At 37.4% G+C, this 25,436-nt stretch overlaps 1 protein-coding gene across 1 annotated transcript in view; it reads right to left on the bottom strand.

Annotated features, from left to right (window-relative positions):
* The window catches only part of UTRN (utrophin), a 303,831-nt gene that overhangs the window by 112,718 nt on the left and 165,677 nt on the right, over positions 1–25,436 (bottom strand). The window contains exon 51 of the mRNA XM_039706856.1: positions 1,092–1,264. Within this exon, the coding sequence (XP_039562790.1) occupies positions 1,092–1,264 (173 nt within the window). The remainder of the gene's footprint in view (positions 1–1,091; positions 1,265–25,436) is intronic.

Genomic DNA, 25,436 nt, shown 5'->3' on the forward strand with positions numbered 1-25,436 from the left:
CAACCCAGCAGTTCTTTCTAGGACTCCACAACTGATAAGCTATTTCTTTAAGAGTATGCTTTTGTCTTTCTCTCACATGGACTTGTGAATAGAGCTCAAAACAACTCAAGTCCAACAGCTCTTGCATTAAATTGTGTATGTGATGGAGTCAGTCTCTGCAAGCCCCCACACCAAACTGCTTGGTTCTTTGGGTTCAAGTTCTTCAAGGGCTTTCAAGGATCTGATTTAACAGTTTCATTTAACTGTTTAGAAGGTTGGTGATGGGATAAGTGGACATAAAAAGTAAATGTGACATTTTCCCATCTATTTCACTCATTCAAACTCTTGTGCCTGAATTTCAAGGTTGGCTCATTTTCCTCGCCTTTGGAATATTCATATGAATGTTTAACATTGTTTTAAAAGAACAGTTTTCTCAAACCAACAAGCAAGTGGTTGCAATTAAAAGCTCTAGAAATTATTCTCTATGTAATTAATTTTCATGTAGAATTTAATTCAATAATGAATATGGCAGTATCTATTTCAGAAGTGGCATCATAAAGATTTAACAATTACCACACTTGAGCTTGGCACAGATAGGGTCAAAAAACTGTAAAATGCATTCCTTGATTAACAAGTACTTTAAAAAATTTCTCAATTGAATGACAGCAACTTAATTATTAATTTGAATTAATAATTCAAAACCAATTAAATGGATCAAGATACTTAAGATACAAGTTTTATTAACTTAGTAATCTCAAACCAAAAAATTTGTAAAAACAAAACCATCAACAAACTCCTGATTTCTCCTCAAAGTCATGGCAGACTTGCAAAATTATTTCATGGAAACTGCTATTGATTTTCAATAAGGAAAGACTCAATGCACTTTCTGAAATTTTGGTACAAGGTCAGCAAGTTACAACTGTGAAGCTCTGAAGATAAAACAAGTAGTTAAGACTACCTGGTGAAAAAGTTCACCAAGTTTTTATATTTCTACTCAGAGGTCCTTCATGAAAGGGAACAGATAGATCATTTCAATGCTGAGGTCATATTTGTCAAGCCTCTTAGAGGAAAGGAACCGTGCCCCATCACACCTCGATGTTTTCATTACTCACCTGATGTTAGCTGACTTCGCCTTCAGGTCATTCCAGCGCTGGTTCATGTCATCAAGCCGGTGCTGGAGCAGAGCAGCTTCCTCAGAGTTTCCCAAGGCTTTCACCATTTTCTGTCTGTTTCCATCAATGCTTTTAAAGATGTCATTGTGGGCATCAATCTCAGCTTGGATGTCCTGAAATACCAGCAAGAAAAGTTCAAACATCGCTCTGTAAGTAGAGGAGGGGAGAGCTGACTCTCATGAGTACTCCTAAACACTAGGACAGAGCACGTATTCCAGCCTCCTTGGGTGTCTCTGATAAAAGATGCACAGGAGAAAACCTGCAATCCTATTAACGTCACTACAAAAGGTCTAGCTTTCTTAAGTGTGAGAAAAGGAGTCTGAAAGTCATCCAAGGCTGTGAAAAAGGAAATAGATTTATAAACACCAAGTTCTGTGATGTTGTGTTTTGTAGCACTGAAGGTAACTAACTGTCTCCTGTTCACCCACGCATTTCACACAGTGTGGCATTTGCAAATGCACTAGAACTCATTTCCTCTCCAGAAATTACACCGATTCAGCCTTAGCTATGTCATCTCTTTCTTCTTTGAAACAAAACATTCCAGAAACTTTAAACAGTCTAATGAAGTGCAGCCTTTATGTAGTATTTTAGGTCACACATAATGAAAGCGTTTAACTAAAATCTTAACTTTAAAACCCTAAACTTCAGCTAAATGGTTACAGCAACCAAAAGTCCATTTTTACAATTAAACTACTTTACATTATGGCCTGATTATATGAAGCAGTAGACATAAAATGGCAGGATGTATTATAATTTGAATTTCATAGTAAATACTGAAAAGAAAAAGAAAAGCTTGTGATTTCCATTCTGTTGATTCATTTCTCCTCCCCTTAGAAATTAAACACATTTTATTCTCTCATCTACCATCTGCCTCAAGAAACACATTACGGATATTGTCTTCATCTAATTGAGCACAGTATTATTTTTAAAACACATAAAAAGAGCAAACAAAACTTCCTGTACCACTGCCAATGGTTTCTAGTATCCATACATCACATCTATCTATACTCCAATAAAGCAGTGTAAATGTGTTGAAAGCCAGGAGGTGTACTGGCTGTCTCAATAGGATTAATCAACGAACATTATGACAGGAACTTGATGCAGATGTAAATAAAATTCTTTTGCAATGGAGGAAATCAAATAACTGAAATTCCTTAAAGGTTTTTATTCTTCCAATCAACTCCTCAGTAATCACCACCTGTTCCCAGAAGCGGCAAAGGAGGGGGTTTTTGTACCTCCCCATCCTAAAGATGTATTCCTGCTGGCACATATGCAAATAGAAGTGGAAAAGTAACCATGAATTTGAGATAGAATGAAAGCTTTCTAGAGCTAGCAAAGAAAACAAAAAAGTCAGGATACAGGTGAAGAAGAGGAGGGAGGAGAGATGGGGCAGTGGGAAAGGAGGTGAGAGATGGAGGGAGATACTGGTGAAGCTCTGTCCGGCCAGAAGAGCTACTGTGTGACTTTGGACAACTACCTTTATTTGCACTGAGATTCACCCCTTTAAAGCAGGTTAAGAGACACGTTTTCTGTCTTTGAAACAACCCGATAAAAATCACCATTCTAAACACAGAAACAAAAATTACATTTAAAAGGAAAAAAACAAAATGGAATTGTCTGCTGATCAGCCAACCCAAATAAGATGGCAGAGTCACTAGCTGAATTAAATACTTATCTGAAAATATTTGCAGCTCCTGTCCTTACAACTCCAACATGCATGCAGGTGCAGTGAGACCCAGCGCAGTCCCACAGAGCAGGAGATACAGCCACTGTACAGCAGTTACAAGTCTAACTGCAATGAATCTGTGCTACAAAAGCCAGGTCATGCAAAATATTTCCCTTTGCCTCTTCAAAGTCACAAATGACAACCTAATGGAAAACAAACTGATCTCTAATCTTCTTTCTACAATCACAATATTAACTGTAAACCAATTCATTCTAGAACCTTCATAAAGCATACTTTGATTTTACTTGAGAGGACAATACAGCATGCATGCTCAAAAATGTTTCATTCACAATGGGTTTGATTCTTACATTTTCCAGTCATCATGTTACATTGATTAAGGTACAATAAATCTGCTGTTCACATCCTTGAGTCCCATCTGTAATAACCATGTTGAGACAAATCAGTTCAAAGAATAAAGTTACATAATTAACTTCTCTCTCATTTCTGCTTTCCATTTTCCAGGTGGAAAGACCAACCAACCACTGCCAGCTGATAGATAACCCAACAGGACTGATAAAGTTATTGAATGTGAGTTTGTCACAGTCCCCAAAGAAAAGATGGAGAGGAATTCAAATAATATACCCCACATCAGTGTGTACATGGAAAAAGTAGAGCACGAAAGTGTGATGTGAAAAATTACTAAAAGCAAGAAATGGGCACAATAAATTATTTATTCTCCAATAATGATATAAACCATCTGGATTTTTACTCAGGTACTGTCTTCTGGATGATGGGCTCCCATCTTATCCTAAGAGTGCTGCAATCGTTAGCAATTAGTAGTACGCTAATTGGTAATTCACCGTGTTATCAAAGTCCTTCAATTCTTATTTGTAAATATGTGGTTGCCCTACCTTCAAATTTCTTTCTTCAAAGTGGAAAGTACTCTCATTCTGTAAACCCCCCGATTTATGCTCCTTCCAATCTATTATCTCTCTTTCTACTGCCTTTTTCTTGATCTTTGATTCTCCATTGTCCTCTATGTGGCAAAAAAAACGGGATGGAAAGAGTTGATTGTGCCTACTCGGGTCCCAGTGAAGATTACCTCTAGTAAGAGTTAATCCATTTTCAATTTTGCAATATTTTAGAGGAAACTCTAAATATTCCCCTATTATGACATGGAAGTTCCCATATTTAGAGTCACAGGGCAACACACTAGAGAATGCAGGAGAAGAGGGAAAAATTCTGTTGCTTTTGCCACATAAAGGCAGGGATAAAACTGTGAAACTCCATTACTGCTCTTAGCCCAGTGCTTAAGGGATATGGGCCAGAATGGTTTCCCAGTGCATGTGAAACAAATCAAAGAGCAGAGATAAAACAAAACAAAAAAAAAAACGACAACAGCAAAACCCCCCAAAAACCTAAAGAAATACACTATCAACAGAAAATGGCTTCTTGCTTTATCAACTTTTTTTTTAAGGCACTTCTATACAGATGTCATATTTTGCTAATTTTGCAAATATTTATGTGCACTTGGCTGCTAAACGGAATTCATAATTTATTGTATGAGGTCAACATATTTGTTCACATGCAAGTGCTTGCAGGATTAATGCTCTAAATTAAAAGAAAGCTTTTTGACAAAAAAATATCATATATATAAATCAAGGTGAAAGCACGGAAGTTTGAAAGGTAAGAAGGAGAAGAAATAACTAGCTTGGCATTTAGATATGTACTTAACCCCAGACAATTACAACTTTGCCACTTCCTTTTAAGTATTGAGATCAAACTGCTGCCTTTTCCCACTTTGATGTGGTGATTTCAAAATTTTATTTCCATTCTGAATCTTTTCTGACTTCTATGTTTCTCCCCCTCTTTACCTTTCTTCCTACAGAATTCAAGTTTTCATTTTATGTTTTGATTTGATTTTAAACCTTGTCTCCATAATAAAAAAACTACTTCTTGCATTAACTCCTACCAAATAAAATCTAAATGATCATGCAATGACAACTGAAGAGCATGTGTCTTTAAAGAATGTATAAATATATGTGCCACTCAGTAAGGCTGCAGATGGAAATACTGAAAAGGACACTAAAACAAGTTGCTACTACAACAGCCCAAAGGCAGACTGGAGTGACATGCCCAGGGTAAAGGAAGTATATGACAAAGATTGGAAGAGAACCCAACTTACAAACCCAGCTATTAAACTTTGGTCTTTTCTCATGGACTGCAAGGATATGCTAAAAGCAGTTACAGCATTAGGCATAAATGTCCTTTGGAAACTATCAATACTTTATAAAAGGCAAGAAACCTCCAAGGCAAACCCACACATGATATGTCTTTTTTCTAAATTATGAGTCCAGAGGCTCTCTAATTCACTCTGCAACTCTCTAAGCTATTAATAGAAGCTATTAACAGATTCACTTCTCTTCACATTTTTTCAGGTTTTGTCTGTATTGGCAGTATGCCAGTAAGGATGGTAACACATGCAAAGTATTTCCCTTTTTATAGGGCCCAAATACTTCTGCTGAAGATAAAAACACAACTAATGGAAGAAAATCCCATGGCCAAATTAAAGTAGAAGAAACAATGCACAGGGCCCAAAAACTTCTGTTGAAGATAAAAACACAACTAATGAAGATAAAAACACAACTAATGGAAGAAAATCCCATGGCCAAATTAAAGTAGAAGAAACAATGCATTTTTAAATATACAAAGCGTTACTATATTGAATTCTCATTATTAAAAATCCTAGGGTAATAATACAAGGATCTAAAACAGGGCAGTTATTTTATTTTGTAAGGGAAATAAAGATTCTTTTATCAAGAAACCCTAATCAAATTTTTCTTACATATAGTACACAAAACTCAACTTAGTCTCTCAAGAAAAAAGTCAACACCATTCCACACCAAATAACAGCTTCACAGAGCGTTTAAAGGTAGGACTCATCAATGTTTTACTACAAAGTTTTTTGAACCCACCATATACAGCAAAATTCTGGATTACACTCCAATTGTTTTCATGTTTATTAGGAAACAGAATTCCACTGTATTTTCGTAAACATCTGACCACATATCAGGGATGGCAAGTTATGCCATGCAAACCACATATGGCTTGCAAGAAATGGACATAGAGGTACAATGCATATGCTGTGCAACAAGCCTGGCAGCATTTTGTGTTGGCACATGGAGTGCTACATCCTTTTAATCCCCAGGTACAAGCTGCCTGTTGTATGTGGCTTTTGAACCACATGTTTATCTCAAAAGGAGTTAACTGGCTTGAAGTTCATTCTTCATAAATGAAAATCAGCTTGAAAAATTGCATTTTCCCTAGCAGAAGTTACTCCCAGGCCATTTTGCCAGAAGAGTTTTGTATTTCTTGCATCCAATACAGATGATGCTTGTTAGTGGAACAAGTGCACAGAATTGCAAGTCCCATGAAAATGATTGTCCACTGCCTTCACTGACAACGCTCAAGTCAGCAAAGACACAGTTACAGAAATGCTGCACTTGCTTCTTTCAAAGGTCAGGAATAAATGTAATGACTGCTCATCAAAGTACCTGCAGAAAAATCTTCCAGCTGGAACAGCTGGAAGAAAAATGTCAGTGCCAACCAAAGGACATAACTGCACGCCACAGCCATAACACCACGCCACAACCAGAACATTGTTCTTTGAGGTCTCACAGCAGGTAGCAAAGGAATGGACCTTTTTTTCTTTTTAATAGCACATTGTTTAGTTTATCTTGAACCAAGTACATTTTACCTGCTTCTGTCAACTGCCTCTGGGAACACTGCTGTGGCAGATATTCCTTTTAGCCTTCACTTTACATGGTAGCTTTTCACTCTTGAAGGAGGAGTAAGAATTAGGGAATGACAGATGCGTATCAAAGCGTGGCAGATATTCCTTTTAGCCTTCGCTTTACTTGGAGCTTTTCTCTCTTGAAGGAGGAGTAAGAATTAGGGAATGACAGATGTGTATCAAAGTGGCCATTATGAAAGGAAAACTGGACTTCTATTGGTCTCAGCCTTAAAATGCTGGGGGTAGCTGGGAAAAAGAGATGCTCGTGTAAAAAGAAGGCTATAAAAATCTCATCTCATTGAGGAAGTCTCTCCTCTGATGTCAGAGAACAGTCATGCCTTTAGAAAGGCTCATTCCATCCGCTGTTTCAGAGGCCTGCCTACAGTAGCCTTCCTCTGAAAAGGCTGTTTGCTGCTGTTAAGCAATCCATTTTCAATGAATTCACATTCAGAAGTAGTTGTATGCATTGAAAACTTGTAGGTAGAATTGCCATTATCTTAAATCCACCAGTGCCAGAAGTGCATAAAGATGGACATCAAACCTCTCTCAAGTGTCATACACAGACCATACTGAATATCACCACAGCCACTGCAACTAAAGTCTAAGATGAAAGCAATTTGCTGTAGATATGACAAAAATGTATTTACTACTTAAAATGAAGAAAACACAGAACCTGTTTGGGAGAAGACCCACTTTGGGCCATTTTTCAGTTCTGATTTTCAAAGGCTTTTATTACCAAGAGCCTTGTACCAACACATCAAGTTTCCAAAGAGCTGGCTTGACTCGCATTCAAGCCTCTTTGAAAAGGACAAGAGGTGACATATGGTGTAGTTAAAGATTCATTTTATCACAAGAATGATGATGCACTTACAGGAAGCCTGAGAACACCACACTGCCTTCAAAAGCCTCTGTGGCTCCATTGCATGGCATGGACTCAACTTCTAAGGGGCACCAGAAATGTGTTAATACTAATTCCAGCAGTCACATAATTATGACTGAACAAAGCCAAAGCAGCCCTGCCTACTGCAGCGTAATGTGACCCTGTTTTTGCATAGGAAGGGAGTGCCGTGCAAGCTTCTGCAAATGCCATCTGGCTTCTGCATTACGACCACAGTAACAGCACTCATCATTCTCTCTGTAGAACATATATTAATGAATCCAGAGAGCTGAAAGTAGCTTACAAGCCAGGATTGCTGTCATAATGCTGTTTCTCCTGGCAGTGAACACCTCAGGAAGGACAGGATGGGTGTGTGGGGAATCATAAAAGGGACAGATGAAGCAGGGGAGGAGGGGAGCTTGTTTAAAAAAATAGGGGAAAAAAAAAACTTGCTAAATGAGCACAGACTAAAATTTTTGAATTTTTTATCAAAGTCTACCAAATAAAACATTAACCTTCTCCAGCACCAAAGTAGCCTTTTATGTTGCATTACAAATTTCAGCACAGTAGACAACAAAACTTCACAGCAATCTTCAAGCTAAAAAATACAGCAGAGCTGTGAGACCTTTAAGTTCTGGTGAGAATTGCTATGATCAATTTCTTTAAGATAAACACTGGCATTTGAAGTCACAGGGGAGGGCTTGGAGTTTGCAAATACCAGGGCTTGTATGATTCATGAAATATTACAAACAGTGGTTAAAAATTTCTCTCTTAATGAAGTCATGAAGCATCTTGGGGTCTGGCACGTGTCCTTATCTTTACAGGCTACCACAGCAGTAGCTACAAGAGAAGAGTGAAGGCCAGATGACAGACTGGGAGCAAGAGAGGAGCCAGTGACCTATACAGTGAAGAAGTCAGATCACAAATGCTTTTACTGTTACTCTTAGCTACTTTTGAAAGAGTCATGCTGGTGGGATCCTGAATAGTGACTGTCTCAAGCATACTTCTCCCTGATAAACAAAACTGGTAAACTGGTAACTACTGAGGAGAAGAACACTGGTTTATACTTTAAAATAGGAAAGTTTAGAAGAAAAAAGAATCAGGCTTTGTAAACTGCTCTCCTACTGTGAGACCACATTTTTAAGGTGTTTTATCTTAATTCATAAATAAACTACTTTGTATTTTGTTACATATTGTGGTCTTTCAGGATACAGGAAGTTCATATGGTGAAAAAAAAAAGACAAAGCAAATCTAACAGTGGTTACAAACATGCAAGTGAAGTTTCACTAGAACTGCTGACAAATAGATGAAAACAATCTGTCCTTTAACATTCTCATGTCTCTTCCTTATCAGCACAATCACTTCAAAGCCAAACCTCCTGCCTCTAAGCACTACTGCTACCAAACAACCTAGAGAGAGAAAGAACAACTAGTTGGAATAAAAGAAGTACAGATGAAACAATGGGAAAATTGCATATTCATAGATGAAACAATGGGAAAGTTGCATATTCATTGGAAATAATTCTACCTTTAAATGCCATCATGAGATCTTCCAATTCAACTAAATTAACTTTCAACTAAATTTAACAGCAAACTCCAGAGCACTTGCTTTATGCCAATAGTGGAACAAGGTCACAGGCAGCCTGCAATGTCCCCATACACCCTTGACTTAGCAAAGCCCAAGCTGCTCTTCATTTCCTTTGGAACTTAAAATTAAATAAATAAGTAAATTAAAATGCCCACAGTCAGAGGACATGCTCTTAAAGTAATCTTGTAGGACCTGAAACAAGGAACATAAGCAACATTAGATTTCCATAAACACAGTGCACATGAGGACATAAACAGCAACACAGAAAACCTAAGTTAAACATCAACCTGCCGTTTTTATTTACTGTGTCATTTTCAAAGGCATGTGTGCAAGTGCCTATCATACCTTTTCAAATTTTGTCAGCAACTCGCGTAAACTGAAGTTTAGGCCAATCATCATTAAGCGTCTCCCGAAGCCTACATTTTCTTGGTATGTCCTCCAAGCCAAGTCTATAGCCTTCAAAAAGTTTCTTTCTTTTCCCACCTATACAGTCTCAAAATACTCCAAGTGCTCCAGTGTGTGTCCCTCTCCTGGGCTGTGTTCCCCTGGGAACAGTTGACACAGCGCCATCATCACAGTCTCCATGTCCTTATCCTTCCCATGGGCTGGGCACCCATGGGTGAGCCGCTGACACTGGGTGCTGCTCCTTGCAGGGCTGACCTGACCTCATGGCACTGTGGGGATCTCCTTGGCTCCACACCTCCCCAGGACTGCCTCCAGCTCACCTCAGCAATGGCCTGCAGGACCCAAGTGCTTCTGGCAGGCCTCAAGCTCTTGGTCTCAGTGACCCTGAGTGAGAGAAGCTATATCCTGCTGGTATATGACAGTGGAGAGGAGGAACACATCCTTCCATGCTGCTCCATTCAAGGGGGGGAAAAAAAATCCCCAGAGAAATTTCTGTCTATAGAAAGCATCCAAAACCAGCTTCTCAGACAAGTTAAAATGGGATGAGGCACACTTCATCCTAGGGAACGTGGTGGTGTGACCAGATGGGAGGCCATCTCTCCTCTAACTTCCTCAGAGCCAGCACCATGGGATGGTGCTGCTATGGCAGTAATCAGGCACCTCCAGCCCTCTTCACTTCGCCCAGGAGATGCTGCGCCACAGAAAAGCCAAGGCCCATTAGAAGTCGTCTAAAAAGTAGCTTCCTTTGTGCAAGCAAAAAAAAGCCACCATCCAGCAAAGGATCCTGCTGCAACCTCCAAAGCCTTCGCTGGGGATCTCCTCCTTTGGTGCCGCCTGCTCTGACAGCCGTGTGGTAATCTATCCCCGGCATTTGTTTATTATTGTAATCAGCATCCTCCCTTCCAGCAGCCCTGGTGCTGCTCCGAAGCCAAGCACACTCCCCCTTCCGGGAGGCCTCCTGCTGGAAAACCACCACCACCCCTGAGGCTGCAGAAACCCCAGACCAAAAGCCCTCACTTTTCCTTCCCCAGGAACAGAAAGGTGGCTGTTCAGTCACTGGGCAAGCTTTGGAGCTGTAAAAGCAACCAGTGCTGCACAAAGCCACCACGGGCTGGGGCTGCTCAGGAGGGCACGCTCAGCGAGCCAGATTGTTTTCCATATGAGCCTCTGCTCGCCCGCGGGAAACCTGACACCCCATGGGTGGCTGTGAGGAAATCAGTCCATTTCCAACCATTCCCACTGGAAACCCGTGTGCATGTGAAGGCCTATTTAAGCTGCTATTAATGCCTTCCGCACAAACACACATTACTCAACCACCAAAACCAGATTGAGTAATAGCTGCCAGCAAGTCAGTAAATGTATAATTAAAACCAAACCAGCAACCCATCACTTGCAAAACCCATTACAACTATTTCTCCTATGAACACATTGGGTATCACATGTTGCTTTTACTTTTATTTTATTTCACCCAACCCTCATATGAAGTACCAATGAATTCACCAATAACAAAACTGTCTCTAAAGTTTTTCTGAGCTAGTGGATTATACTTGTATATCTGCTATGAGTCGAGATTTCAAAAATAACTCTGAAGGGGAGAAAAAAAATATTGGCATTAACAGGATTTTTACTTGGTTTATTTGTACTTTGCCTCCTGTCTGTATGTTTTATGTGGGCATATTACACAAACTGCAGAAGTGCTTGCAAAATAAACTCAGGAAAGTTTTCCAAAGGTGACAGAACTAAACTAGCTTTATAGCCCATATAACAGATCAGCTTAAACAGCCTGAATTTATTTCACTGCTTCTGCAAGCAAAAAGCCTATTTTTCATGTTCACATACTATTCGCTTCCAAATTAACTACTTACAGAAGGAAAAATTACACATTAGAGTGAAAAAGTAAAACCATTCTGCAAGAGATATAACTAGAATCACTATTTTAGAATTTCATTTCTTCTCCTCAAGACAAAGTTTGGATCCTATTTCCCTGCACAAAAAGGCTTTCTGCTGCTCTTGGAGAAAAAAAAACCCTGCAAACCAGAAACAAACAGACTTTAGATCCACCTCAGAGATGTTAGTGCATATAAATAAAGATGGGTGTCAGGCTGGATTGTAATGAGGCTTCATAACTCCAGGACTGAATCCAAATACACAACATTAATTTTAGGTTTGGTCTCAGGCTTCATACTTAGATAAGTTGTTTTCCAATTTTAATTTGTCATTAAAAAAATCATACATTCTAGATCTTTCAGCACTATTAGATGCAAATTAAATACCTTCTAAAGTGCATGAGTACCATTTTGCATAATTCCATAAAAGGTTATCAAATATTTACGTATATACATGTTGTTGGACCAAGTCTTCCAGCAAAAGAACTTCGAAAATTATACTGAATAATGATTTTTTTCAGTTGCTTTCTCACATGAAAGCACACTGCAGTATGTGAGAAATTCTGAACGTGTACAAGTCAAAGTACCTGAAATGAGCTCTACATTGTCATGTATTTAATATAGCCTCTGCACAGCCAGCAGTTCTAGAGATATGACAATATTAGATCCTAAGCTCCAGAAGTACAACATACATTTTAGGACAGCTTTATGTGACTTATTACTACTAAAGTTTAAACTTTCTTGATCAGCTTCGTCATAATTTTCTTTTAAAATAGCTCTGCATACACTATTGGCAACAAAATGCATATTGTATACTGGAAACTACAGTCATTACACAGATGAAATATGTGAATTCTAGAGGCCAAAGAAAGTCACATTCTGAGAGTTTAAGCTCTCGTGGAAATACAGCTGAAAACAAGCACATCACCAACTGTAACAAAGTATCCTTCCAAAGCACTCTTGTAGCTACCAAGAGTGACAATTAGGAATTTAAGACACTGGAAACAATATACAGCTGCAGAAGATTAGGTGAAGTGAAGCTTTTTGTTACTTTTTATATTAGAGTAGTTTGGTACATTTTCTCATGTGTCTTAAATAAGACCATAAAACAGGATAAAAATAAAACCACCAGCAAACAGCCTTTTATAGCCATTGGTAATGTTATTAATGGCAGCCTGCAAAATGCAAGGGCCATTGAAAGAAAAGCACTTCTATCCATGGTAGGAAAAGGACAGCAGCCTGTGACACAACTACGATCACATCTGCTGGAAATTGTTTTTAGGTGTGGGTTCTGCTGTGCACACCCCACAAATCCAGGCTTAAGAGCCTCATCATTTAGCAGAGCACAACACAGAGATTATAAAACTAATAGCAGAATTTTACATCAAAAACTTTATTAGTGCAAAGAATAAACTGAAAGCCCCCTACTTTTATCAAGTATAAATCCAGATGCAACTAAATGTTAAGATACTGCAAATGAATCAACAAAATCAATTAAATTAAAACCAGGTAAGGAGAAAAAAAAGTTACTCCATTTCTACTTGAAAAAAAACAAAAACCTGATCAACTCGGAGATGATCTTATACACACCTCTAAAGTCCAACATCAGGAAAGATAAAAGTCTCTTACACTTTACTGTGTGAAACAACATTAAATATGTATGCAATAAAGAATTTACTTCACACTTGAGATGATGTGCAAAATATGCAAGAAAACTGTCATGCTAAACACAACTTGATTTTTGAATGCAAACTAAAGGAAGGGGAAAGGTTTTTTTTTCTTTTCCTAGAAGAAAAATGAAAAAACAAAGAGCAGCAAGAACCTTAAGTGTAAATATGTGAGGCTGTTTATACTAGGGGCATACATACATCTTATGTGACTCACAACAGCAAGTAATGACAACAGAAAGACAAAAAGAATAGTGTTGCCTTGTGTGACTCAGATGTAAAGGGCACAGAGGTCAATAGGTGGTTACAGAAAGTCAATACATCCTGTTTTCACTCAAGATGTGCAGCTCCAGGCAGGAACACAAAAAATCCACCATTTCAAAAGCACTGTGCTATATTCACCTGCCTTGAAAAATATCTGATGTCAATCTGATCAGACCAGGAGGGAGAGATGCCCTCTCCCTTCCTACAGCAGGTCAGCATTTACAATACAAAGTTAACACACTGCAGCAGCAAGGTCAGTTCTATGCTGAGGCTTATTATCAATGGAACCCAACTTAAAGGTTCAATTAAGCAGAGGCTCACTGATAACCTCTGTCAAAAGTCAAATCACTCAAGCAACATAGTACCCCAAGGACTAGCAATTCATCAGGACAAATGGACAGATCGAATTCCAAATAAAGAGCTACAAGAGGCAGGATAAGACAAAAGGAACATAAATATGATTGCCAACATTATCAGTTAAGTAGCTGTTACAGGAGTGACTGCAACGCAGATCATGAATTACATGAAAATTCCTAGAGCTTAGACCAAGGCACTGCAACCATTGGATTTGTCTTCTTTTCTTTCCCCCCTCCCCCCCCCTTTATAAATAAAGGTATTGGTTTGCTTTGGAAGATATAACTTTTTACAAGAGTCAACCAGTCACATTCAGTGGTTTACGTGCACTATCTGCCACATTCAATGACAGAGTTCTGCATTGAAGCAGAGAGAGACTGTGGCCTCCCTGAAACAAATGAGAGAATACTTTAAATCTCAAGAATAAAATTTAGTAGAATTCCAGACGTAATCTTGATGACAGACAGTGTTATATTGCTATGAAAGTTTTGTGGAGGATAGGGTGGTTTGGTGGTGGGCTTTTATGCTCTCTTGTTTTAACACATGAGTTTCAAGCTTTATGAACCAGGCATGATTTTACAACAGACACATGGCTTTCAAGCTTTATGAACCAGGCATGATTTTATAACAGTTTGGACTTTAATATAAACTGTTGTGTTCTTTGAACTTCCCAGAAGAACCCAGCCCTAAAACCAAAATATTTCAAATATACTTAAAAAAAAAGAAGGAAGTATCTCATACTTGGAGTATACCAAAAAGAAATTAGATGTCAAAGGGAAGTATGGAAGAAAAGCACCAGCATGACATCTATTTCATGCATAGGACAGTACAAACTTTACTGAATAAGAGACCGAGATTTAAATTCAATTTATGGGACTGACCAGAACATGAAGATTGTAATGACACTAAATGATGGAATGAAGTAGGCAGCAGACAGTATGGATGAAATCTGGCTTTTATGCCAAGCAGAAACTTCATCATCAGGTGTCACTTTCCAGTTAGCACTGGTGACTAAATAAAATTTTCCTATTTATCAGCTGTCTATAAAGACTTCATTGGGGAAGTCTCCTTCTAAAACAGTAAGTTGCTTTTCCTCCTTGTTTCCCTTCTTCAGGTGTATGATACTGGTGCTTGCTTGCAATAATCACTGGAAATCAGAAAGCATCAGGGCACCTTGTCTGTCTTAAATAGCCTTTTTAATGCTGTTCCCTTTGCGCAAAAATGAAATAAATACATTATCTTAGACATATTTATTCACATTTTTAATTAAAAGGGTAAAACGAAAAAGAGGGTGACTGCCTAGAGGTGATACACAACAGACTGCCAAAGCAATACATCCAAAAAAAGATTCTAAATCCTGCATTAACCCACACCCAGAGTAAATATCCAGTTTCTCAAGTTTGAGAAATGGGAATTCCAGTATTTTGGCCCAACCTAAAAGATGTTTGCCTTAAAAATTTTCTTTACTGTAATGAAAGCATTTTTATAGCTTTCTGACAACTCAGCACAATAAAAGCCTCATTAAATCCATGCATTTTCTACATCTTTAAAAGAATTTTCTACAAGAATAGCTTATTTATATATTTATTACTTAGTAAAGAGTACCCATCTCTTGAGATACTAAAACTGATCAATGAAAGGATGATTAATTTAGTAGTTTTTAGACAAGTACTCAATCCAAGTAGTGGAAAGACCACAAAAATGTATTTTCATTTGAGCTTATAATAAATAATTGATAGAGCATCTTAAATTCTAGAGCACTAACTCAGTATCTGTGGATTAAAATCTCATTCAAATAATGTATTGCAGTTTCCTTGTACTTTACTTCTTAGCAATAGCATTAGACTCAAGGGTCTAACATGGATTCAGAGTCATTTCAGTTATCCTGTGTAATTTATCATTTTGCCACACTCCAAGGTTAAGTACCTTCTGACTCAGTCTGCCCATATATTGTGCCCTAACTTGTCTTATATTCTCAGTTAACTAAGTGGCATTACCTTGCAGAAGGAAAAGTATTGCCTGGATCTAGTTGATTTGGGGGTTTCATGGGCTTTTTGAAAGCCACGGGGAATGGCAATCTCCCTATCCAATGAAAACTCTATTCACAGCAATAAAAATATGTTTCAGCTATAAGCTTATCAATAATCAACTTTTCTGCATTTGAATATTAGCTAGGCGTTTTAAGAGTTAAAAGTAATGTAATTGGTATGATTTCAAGCAACTTCTGGTCTATGAAGCATCCTTAAAGCCTTACCAAGAAATGTGCCTCTATGTCAACTTTAACATCACGCAAGAGAATGGTACGAAGGTTACTCTTGGGAGTTTAGCAAGAGGCCATCTAGTAAGAGGTTCTATCAAACCACAGGTCTATTTCCTAATCAAGCAAGAAATACCAAAGTATACCATTGCAATGTTACCAAAAAGGTGAAGGTTTTGTTTGTTTTCAAAGTTCACTAAAAATGATCAATGACCCTGAACTATGGGGATCTTCCACTAACACTTACTTTACATCTTTTCATGCTGTTGAAATTGGATCAAAGCAGAAACCCACAATGCTTCACCACCAAACTGAGCTTTTGCTGTGAGTGGAGAAAGAAGAGTATCTGATGAGGGGCTTACTTTAAAGGCCTTACGACTAATATCATAGGATAACCTTGTCTTCATCTAAATTAATTTTCAAACCACAGAATTAAACCTTAAAAAGTAGTTTTAAGATAAGGTCTAAGTGTTGTAGTGCAGAAAGAGCATTCACTCTTCTCATTAACTGTGTAATGATCCTCCAAATCTTCAGTTAGATAAATTAAATGAATAAATTACACTCCTGTATCTCCACTGAACATATGAAGAGAACAGAGTTTTTAATGAGTTTCTAATTTTTATTTTTACTGAACAAGTCAGTACTTATTAAACCAGTAAGTTTCATGGGTAATATAAAAAGCCCTAAAAGTCTAAGTTCTAATCAAGGTCAACAAATACTCAATGCTGTTAAAAGATGAAATTATTCTATTTTGTAGCCCACACAAGTGGGAAGAACCATATTCACATTCATTGTCTAGAGCTCAAGCACATGTAAGGAACACATGAGAGACATCTGTGTGCAGGAATGACAGTTCTTCTAGCCATATTTTTTATATGCAAGTACAATGAGAAACTAATTAATATTACTTTAATCAGTGGGATAAAATCAAAAAACTATAGTGCAACACTGTGGTAAAGAATAAAGTTAAAGTTGAAATTGCAGAGATTCTTTCAAAACACCTTTGTTTCTGAATTAAAAAAAAAGTTTCCAAGGCAGTTAGAAAGCACCACAGAAAGAGGGGACAAGCCTCCTCTGAAGACCTTTAGAATTTAAGAACAGTAAATAAAAGACTTGACTTATCAGAAGGCATCAAGGGAGCCAATCACTGTATGTTTTCTAGCCAAATTATATTAATTTAATATTAAATTAATTAACATTAAAGCTTCCAACAACCATTATCCAAGGACTTCCAAGGGAATACCATGTGCTCTTAAGTAATAGGATGGTTGAGAGCTGTTTTTCACATGATCCTGCTGATCTTTCTGGCATCTCCCACAGCAGGAAGTGCTCTCCACTGCAGTGCCTGAATAATTGGCCTACAGTCTTTGCTTCACACAGATTGTTTTGGTCTCTTACCTCCCTCATTTTTTCCCCTAAATTCAGTCTGTAAAATTATTCTTAGCATTTACCAGAGTAAGAAACTATGATAAAGTCTCAGTAAGAGGTAACCATTTAGACATACCTCCCAAAATCACACCATGCAGCTCCTATCTTGTTTCTTTTAAGAAAATTATACATGATTGCTAGTAGCAAATTCAAGTTTGCTTAGTGAAGTGTCAAATTAACAAAAGAAAATTTTGAAATTCTTTCTTGTGTGCTTACATACTGTCATCCCTTAGCACGAGGTAAGTTAAGCTCAGAAAACAGAGGGAACAGACACTGTGCAGATAGGAGGCTGTCACCACACTCATGCAGAGACTCAAAACTTGCTCCCAGCACTACTGCTGTAAGCATGCTTTTCTTCCAAAATATCCCATCTGATTTAAGTTATTAAGCACTAAACTGAATTTCTGCACAGATTTATAATCTTTATGCATTCTGTGTCATTTTGCTAATGGAAAGCTCTCATAGAGATCTTATCACTGGCCTATTGACAAAAGTAAAGAGCATTTACAATTGAAATTATGATAATATAATGTTTATTCTTGAAATAAAATGTAAGCTGCATTATCCATAACTGCAGCTTTTGTTCTGGTTTGAACAAGAAGCTTATGTAAATACAACCTGCCTAAGGCTTCTCTAGCCCCACTTTATTACAGGCTACTATACAGGAAACAAATAGGTTTTCCAAATTTATTCAGACAGAGCTTTCACTGCCTAATGTTAGTCAGAAGCTCCATTTCCATTTAATTATTGAATGCTTTTATTCTCATTTAAAGTCAAGGACTCCACCTAGTTTTGAGAAGCACCCAAATTTGTGCTGCAGGAAGGAAGTTGAAGATCTGTACACAAAAGCCTAAAATGAAGGTTAGAGTCAGCTTCACAAGGACACAAGAGCACGGGATCACCTTACAGCATTTGCAACTCAACGATTCTTGGTTTTTCATTAGGTAGTGACTTCTTGAAAGGAGGCTTTGGGTTTTTTTGGTATTTTTGCATCACAAAAAATTGACTAGCACTGAAAAAGTCTGGTCAGCATAAAGGAAAATTCGAGGAAATTAATTTTAAAAACATCCACTGCTTTACATTCATTCATACTGAGGTTTTTTTTTCAAATGTATCACTGGAAACTTAGAGAAGCAATTCCTGAGGATTCAGATAATAACTGTTTAACTCTAGGTATGAAAGACAAAAAGTACACCTGGCAGTCATACTGCTGAAGAAATATGAGTTCACTATATGTGTATTAGGACTTCATCCATTTTGAGTTCATGTAGGATCAAATTCTTTTGGTGCTTCTGCACACCTAAAGTCCCAACAAGCGGAGAAGTAATAGACGAAACACATACAATAAAACATAAAACAACAATTCCTAATAAGTTGTGAGGGTGGAAAAACCTAAGGCATACTCATGTCTGTGTTGAATAAATAATCACAAAAATGGCCTTTCTACAGAGAAGCAGCAGAGTAGGAGTAAGTGCCCTAGTAAGGCATGGCAGGTGAGCACACCCATTTTAAACACACTGATCAAACAGCTGTGAAGGCAGAGGCACTGCACTCCCCCCACCTGTGGAACACAGCTGGATGAAGGCTAAGAACTGACTAGTCCAGAGCAATAAATATTCCCAGAACAGGTCCCTTCGGCTGCTACATTTTCCATTTAAGAAGCTTGTGCTTGTCAGCTATTTAGTGATAATGTGAAAAAGGTTCAACATGGCAAAAGATAATTCACTGTAAAATATGCAAAATTAAAAAAAACACAGAAAGAAGAAAATAATAAAAATACATTTAAAAAATAATTAAAGTAAAATAAAATTTTAAAGCCCATCTAGAGCCTATTCAGCTAAAAAGTCCTGTGTCTTTGGTATATTTAGTAAAAGCAAGCTATAAAAACTTCAGGGCAGAAAGGCACAAGCAAATGTGCAAGCTGCCTCTCTCTAAGACACTTCTTTATCACATGTTGCTTGTGTTGCAAAAACACTCTGTTAAATGTGACTTCTTCAATACATTGAGCTATATTACTATTCTAGAGCTACTTTAAGAAGAACAGCAGCAAAAAAATCCCTCAAATTGACTGTATACTACTGCAGGATGAAACCTATGGCCTTTCACTCTTAGCCATTGTTTCCTTGAAGAGCAAACGAGGGCTATCCTGAGATACCAGCCAGGAATGGCTTCTTCAGGTCACTGGCACTTCCTATTGGTACTGTCATCACAGACCAACTCTGAAACTACCCTGAGACATCTCAATAGCTACCAAGGAATAAAAAACATCCACAGTTGTGCATACATTGTTTTCCTCTTCCCTCTGTGCTTTTCATTCATACATTGTAAGAGGGCATGCAAGGGGTAAACAGATTTGTAAAAGAGCAGATTTGTTAAAAAACAACATTGGCTCATCTGTCAGTGGTGCCAAGTACTTGCAGCAACCCTTGAGACTGTGGAACCTTAAAGGCAATATGCTTCTCAGCAAAGCCTAGTATTTATACAACTAAAGCTAAAGCAAACATGAGTGAAAGCTTGCCTGCAAGGAAATGAAGCCCATCAAAGAATAGTATTCTATAGCTCCAAGAAGTCACAGTAAATGACAAATTCTTCTTTTTATTGTGTCAGACACTTCCAAAAACAAAGAAATCTCAACTGTTACTACTGCAACTTAACACCTGCTAAAGGAATCTCTCACCTGTAACAACCTTGTGCATTTTCCTCCAGCGCTTGATAAAAGCCATGTTTTCTGAACTCACTCTTCCCTGAGAAGTAAGCCATGTGGTGTCTTTGGCCACCCCGCATTAAGGAACACACGAATTTGAAACTGAATGAAGTAGTTCTGAGCTCTTATTGAGGTCCTACTGAAATTACTACAACGGGGTAGTTCAAACCCTGCTACATAGAAAAAGTAGGTAGCACTGTGGTCAGCCATTTTTAAATATAACTTGAAGCAGTACCTAGGCCACGCTGTCAGACATGATCACAAATACTCTTTAATTATATGCTACATTTTATGCTTTCATTCAGCTACATTATATGCTGACAGCTGGTGAACTGCAGTTTTTGTGTACATTAATGAAATAACATATACAACAGCTTCCTCAACAACAGCAGAACAACTTTGCCTATAAAGACAACCCTTTTGCCTATAATGTTTAAAATGTATATCAGACGTTTACAGAGTAGCAGAAAAGATCACTGATGGAAATACAAAAACCAGGCATTTCTCAGAACAGGGACTCAAGAGGGACAATGGATTTAAAACTCAACACTTGTGCAGAGATGGAGCTATCTTACAGAGGGCCTGGAAATAACAAAAGACAAGTAGTGAATTTTTAAAGTTAGTTTTCTTTCTGTGACTGTTTACTGCCTGTCTAGAACAGCAGAGAGGAGAGCAGCATTAGCAATTTGGCCTAAGGTCTTCAGGGAAAGAGTCTCTGCCCTACTTTAACAATAGAAGTTGCTGAGGCAAATTAGGTCTCTGACAGGGATAAAATGAAGTTCCACTGTAAGCACAAAAGAGCTCCCATTGATTTTGGCCTTTTTCAGCTGATGTAAATAACCAAGTAACCATAAATTTGGCAAAGAATAATTGCTGCTTTGTCCATTACACAGTGTACTCAAAAAGGCATTTAAAATCACCTTGAGCAGAGGAAAAAGGAGAAAGGAAAGCTGAGCTCGGACAGTTCTTCTCCTTCATTAAACTCTATTCTACAATGTCATCTGCAACAACACAATTATCTTTCACTGAAAGTGTAGGAAGTGGTCTAAACATTAGGTTTAAAATTCCATGCTCTGACAGGGTCAATGGGCTCTTAATTCTGCCAAAAAAGGAATTTATGAAGTTTCATTTAACCTGCAGACTAACTCATTTGAAGCAAAGGTGAACTGTGAGCAGTGAACCTGGTGATGCATGGCTCCCAATAAATTTTTCTCCAGATAAACTTCCACATGGCTCCCCTTAGTCTCAATGGAAGTTCAGCTCATATTCCTGCAGCCTCGACACAAGATTTCTTTCACCTAGTTTTCGACACTGATTTTCTTTCACTTCTTGACCTGTATGCACAGGACTTTCTCCAGCAGTCATCTCCACTTCAGCCAGTACTCCAGTTACATTACAGGGTCCCAACAGGACTTCTCTTTATCAAAACACAGTAGTTACGTGCTAAGGCAGCAAACACCTTTCTCCTAAGTGATATGCCATAGGCATCTCCCAAGTCCAAAAGAACTCACTAGTCAATTTAAGCTGACATCCATGCCTGGGTAGTGTAGAAAGCAAATACATCTTCTCTGGATAGAGACTCTCACTATCACCACATGAAAATAATTTTCGCTTCAGAAGCTGCTATGAAATTCTTCCAGTTTTGGAAAAGTCGACAGAGTGGCCTTGCACAAAGCGTGGGTGTAACCTTCCTATTTCATGCAGACAAGAATCAGGAAGGCATACCCCAAATAAAGGGAGAATAACGATTACCTTTGTTATTTCAGGCTCTTACAGACTTGCAATCACCTTTTCAATAAAATCTGGTACCTCAAGTTTTATACAATGATACACTAGTACTGATATTTGCTTAAAACAGTTGCTGCAAAAAAAAATATGGAAATTGACAGTTGCATTTCCTCTGAGTCTAACCATGGGGATTATTAGCAAATCTGCATGGGTCATTGCATCATAAAGGGGCTACATTTACTAAATAAAAATCATTTCCCCACCACCACCTTAGTACTTTTTTCCAAGTAACTTTTTTTGTTATCTCAATGTAAGTTTTCTTTCTGCTTTCAGAAAATGGCAAGACACATACTCATACCTAAACTCAATTTGGGTTTGTTGATAATTCCTATAACAGTATTAGTAAAACTTCTGAATGGAAAGAAGGAGAACCAGAAAAAAAAAATTTAAAAAGGGCCATTATTATTTCATGAAGCACATTAAGCACATTTAGGAATGGTAGGTGGCTTCAGAGAATTTTATGTCCATTTTAGCTGTTGCCTCAATATCTCTCAAAAGAAAAAATGAAGTGGAGAAACACTGTACTGATCTCAGAAGAGCTCAGGTAGCAATAATAAAAAAAGCACTTTAAGTTGTCAGGAAAAGAAACACACTGCTTATAGCAGCCTTTATGTTAGAAAGCAATAATGCCTTGAAAAACATGTACTATGGCATCTGTGGATAGAAGAAGTACTATTAATTGCTACTTTTATTAAGTCAGGAGATTAGGGAATAACATGCTAATGAATGCTCAGATACCCAATTTAGGTTTATTTGCAAGGTTTTCAGTATGTCTGAAGAGCCTGCTGTTATGGCAGAACACTTACTAAAGAAAGCAAAATTAGTCCAAAAGATTTTTGTAATATCAAGAACAAAGGAAGAGACCAGCAAAACCTAAAAAACAAAAACCCAATGTAATTAAATTTTATATATTTCAACAATGACATTCTGAAAAAAAAAATCAGAAAACAGAATATTTAAAGAGTTTTTAGCTATTTCCTCTTGCATTTAATTTACATTGCAATACTTTAGCAAGTATTGCATGACATTGCATTGACTGTTAATTTGCTAAAAGTCAATACCTACTGAAGGCACATGACCCTTTTCACTGTTGCTTTCTTTTTTTCCAGGACGGAAATGATAGTTATGCTGATATGCAGCTGTTCTGGAACAATCAAAATAAAGCATCCAAACATCACACCCATGCTGCATAAACCTCAGTCAGTGTTCCTCATGTTACCATCTGTTGATGTTCTGAATGCCTAGATAAGCACCTGGCCTTGTTTAAAACACCACAAGACTTTTTTTTTCAACTTTTATTTTAACGGCTCTCAAAATACCCACTTTCAAAAAGCTCCATAAGAACAAAAGCAACAGCAGAAGAAAATCCTTCAAAAATGCACAAAATATGTGCAAAAATGGTCCTGCTTTCTAAATGAAAGCCCATGCAGACCAAGGTATGAAACATGATTAGAAGCACTAAAAAATGCCCAGAAACTCCAAAAATTCACCAACACTATTCTTCATCTTTAACAGATTTACCTAAAATACAGCATGGCAGCTTTAATAGAAATAGAGGTTCTGTGGAAAAAGTTGTTGAAACAAATGCAAGAAGAAAATTCTCCTTTAAGGCTTCATTACAAGAACTGAGATACTACAAATTAATGACTAAAAGAAATCTACACTGAATCCCCCAAACCCTTTGTGGTTTTAAGGTATCAAAGATGAGTACAGAACACAAGGACTGGAAATACAGATCAGATCCACCATCAGTTAGAAAATAAAGCACCAAAACTCAGCTGGCAGACCTTCAGCAGACAAACAAAATCATTGATAGCTTCTATCTCCATAACAAGAGTGACCCAACCACCTCTGCTGGGCATCATCTGCAGGCTAACTTGACTGATTGACTTTCAGCATTTCAAGTGGAAAAGCTAATTCTTCTTGACAAGTATATCAATCTAGAAAATTTCTGCAGTGAATTGAAGGCAGAAACCAATGACAATATTGTTTGACAGGTGAACCAGCACAAGTTTTCAGGATTCAGTTATATGCAATACATTTGACTACGCAAAATATCAAGTAATTATTGCTATTTTAAAATAAGACACACACTTTCAGTCTATTGTAACAATATAAAGATTCTGAAGAGGATTAAAGGGATACCTCTTACAAAGTCCTTCATATATTTCAAATGCTACATCTCAAAAACTTATTGGAGGTTAAATTACCATCTTGTTTATGCAAAATCCTTTCAATCACCCCTGAAGCTGAGTACTGTTTTCATTATTCACATCTCTGCTTAAAGGTACCTTATTTTAGCTGACATTAATTCTGCTGATAATAACAGCCTAACCAGATCATAGCTTAACTATTTTTAAAGTATTTTCAATTATTCTACATTGTTCAATACTTAAAAATTAAAAGTGAAAACAGTGCAGTTTTCCAGACAGATAATGAAAAAAAAATTATAATATCATTTTGCCACAGGAGCTAAGAATTGAACTTTTAATTTTTAAAGCTCCTATGTCCCTAAGAAGTATTTATGCTCATTTTGGAAAATTAAATAATCAAATCTATGATGCAGAAACTGTCTGTGATCAGCTGCATCATAACTGCCTTCTACTCTCTGAAGAGAGATAGGATATCCTTTAAGGAACACTAGCAATCAATGAAAAGTGGCATGTAATGACATAGAGCAGCATCAGTGGATGACACAAGTAGTCACTGAAATCCACACTTGGCAGTATAAGAATCTCTTACTCTGAACATCTCTACATTATTTGCATTTGTTTAAAAACACAAATAATTATTACTATATTTGGAGACATTTTAGTACAGTCACAAGAGATCTTTATTGGTCTTACTAAAATGTAATTACACTTGCAGGGAAGATGCATTTTGTATACACAATTCATTGCTGTGAGTTCCTTGATACTTTAGTTCATAAACCTCTAATATAGGGGACACTCCTAACCTAAAAAGGTTACACAATTGTGACATCCAAAACTTTAAAACTGTATTGCAGTTAATCATGTCATACAGGTGTGGGGTTTTTTGTAACCTACATTTTCTTGGTGTAATTTTCGTGATTTTCTACTTGTTTAGAATTTCTACTGAGTTATCGTCTTATAGCAGTACAGAAGCAGGAACTGCTGTTGAACCCACACTTCAAATGAGTAAGGGTTGTTTTTTAATATTTTTTTCATATATTTAATGTCTTATACCAGTACAGAAGCAGGAACCTCCGGAACTGCTGTTGAACCCACACTTCAAATGAGTAAGGGTTGTTTTTTAATATTTTTTTCATATATTTAAATTGGGAAAAGAGTCTTCCCTTCTCTGCAGCCTCTTTTAAATAACTGCTTTTCTATTTTTGGCAAATGTAGCACTTCCATCTGGAAGTGCTAAGATTTCATAATAAATGAAAGGAAGAAATGAAAGAATACAAATTGTGCCTTCCAAATTACTTGCAGCAGGTTTCACAATGTTCTCTCTCTCCATTGCACCTTTTAATGACACTTTTTAAAGTAATTCACAGACTTAATAAATCATATAGGAATACCTGCACCTATAGGGCTCATGCCAGTAACATGCTGAATACTGGAAGACCACAACTTTTTAATAGAA

The sequence above is a fragment of the Passer montanus genome, unplaced genomic scaffold, assembly GCF_014805655.1.
Source record: "Passer montanus isolate IOZ18808 unplaced genomic scaffold, ASM1480565v1 scaffold2, whole genome shotgun sequence".
Classification (NCBI taxonomy): Eukaryota; Metazoa; Chordata; class Aves; order Passeriformes; family Passeridae; genus Passer; species Passer montanus.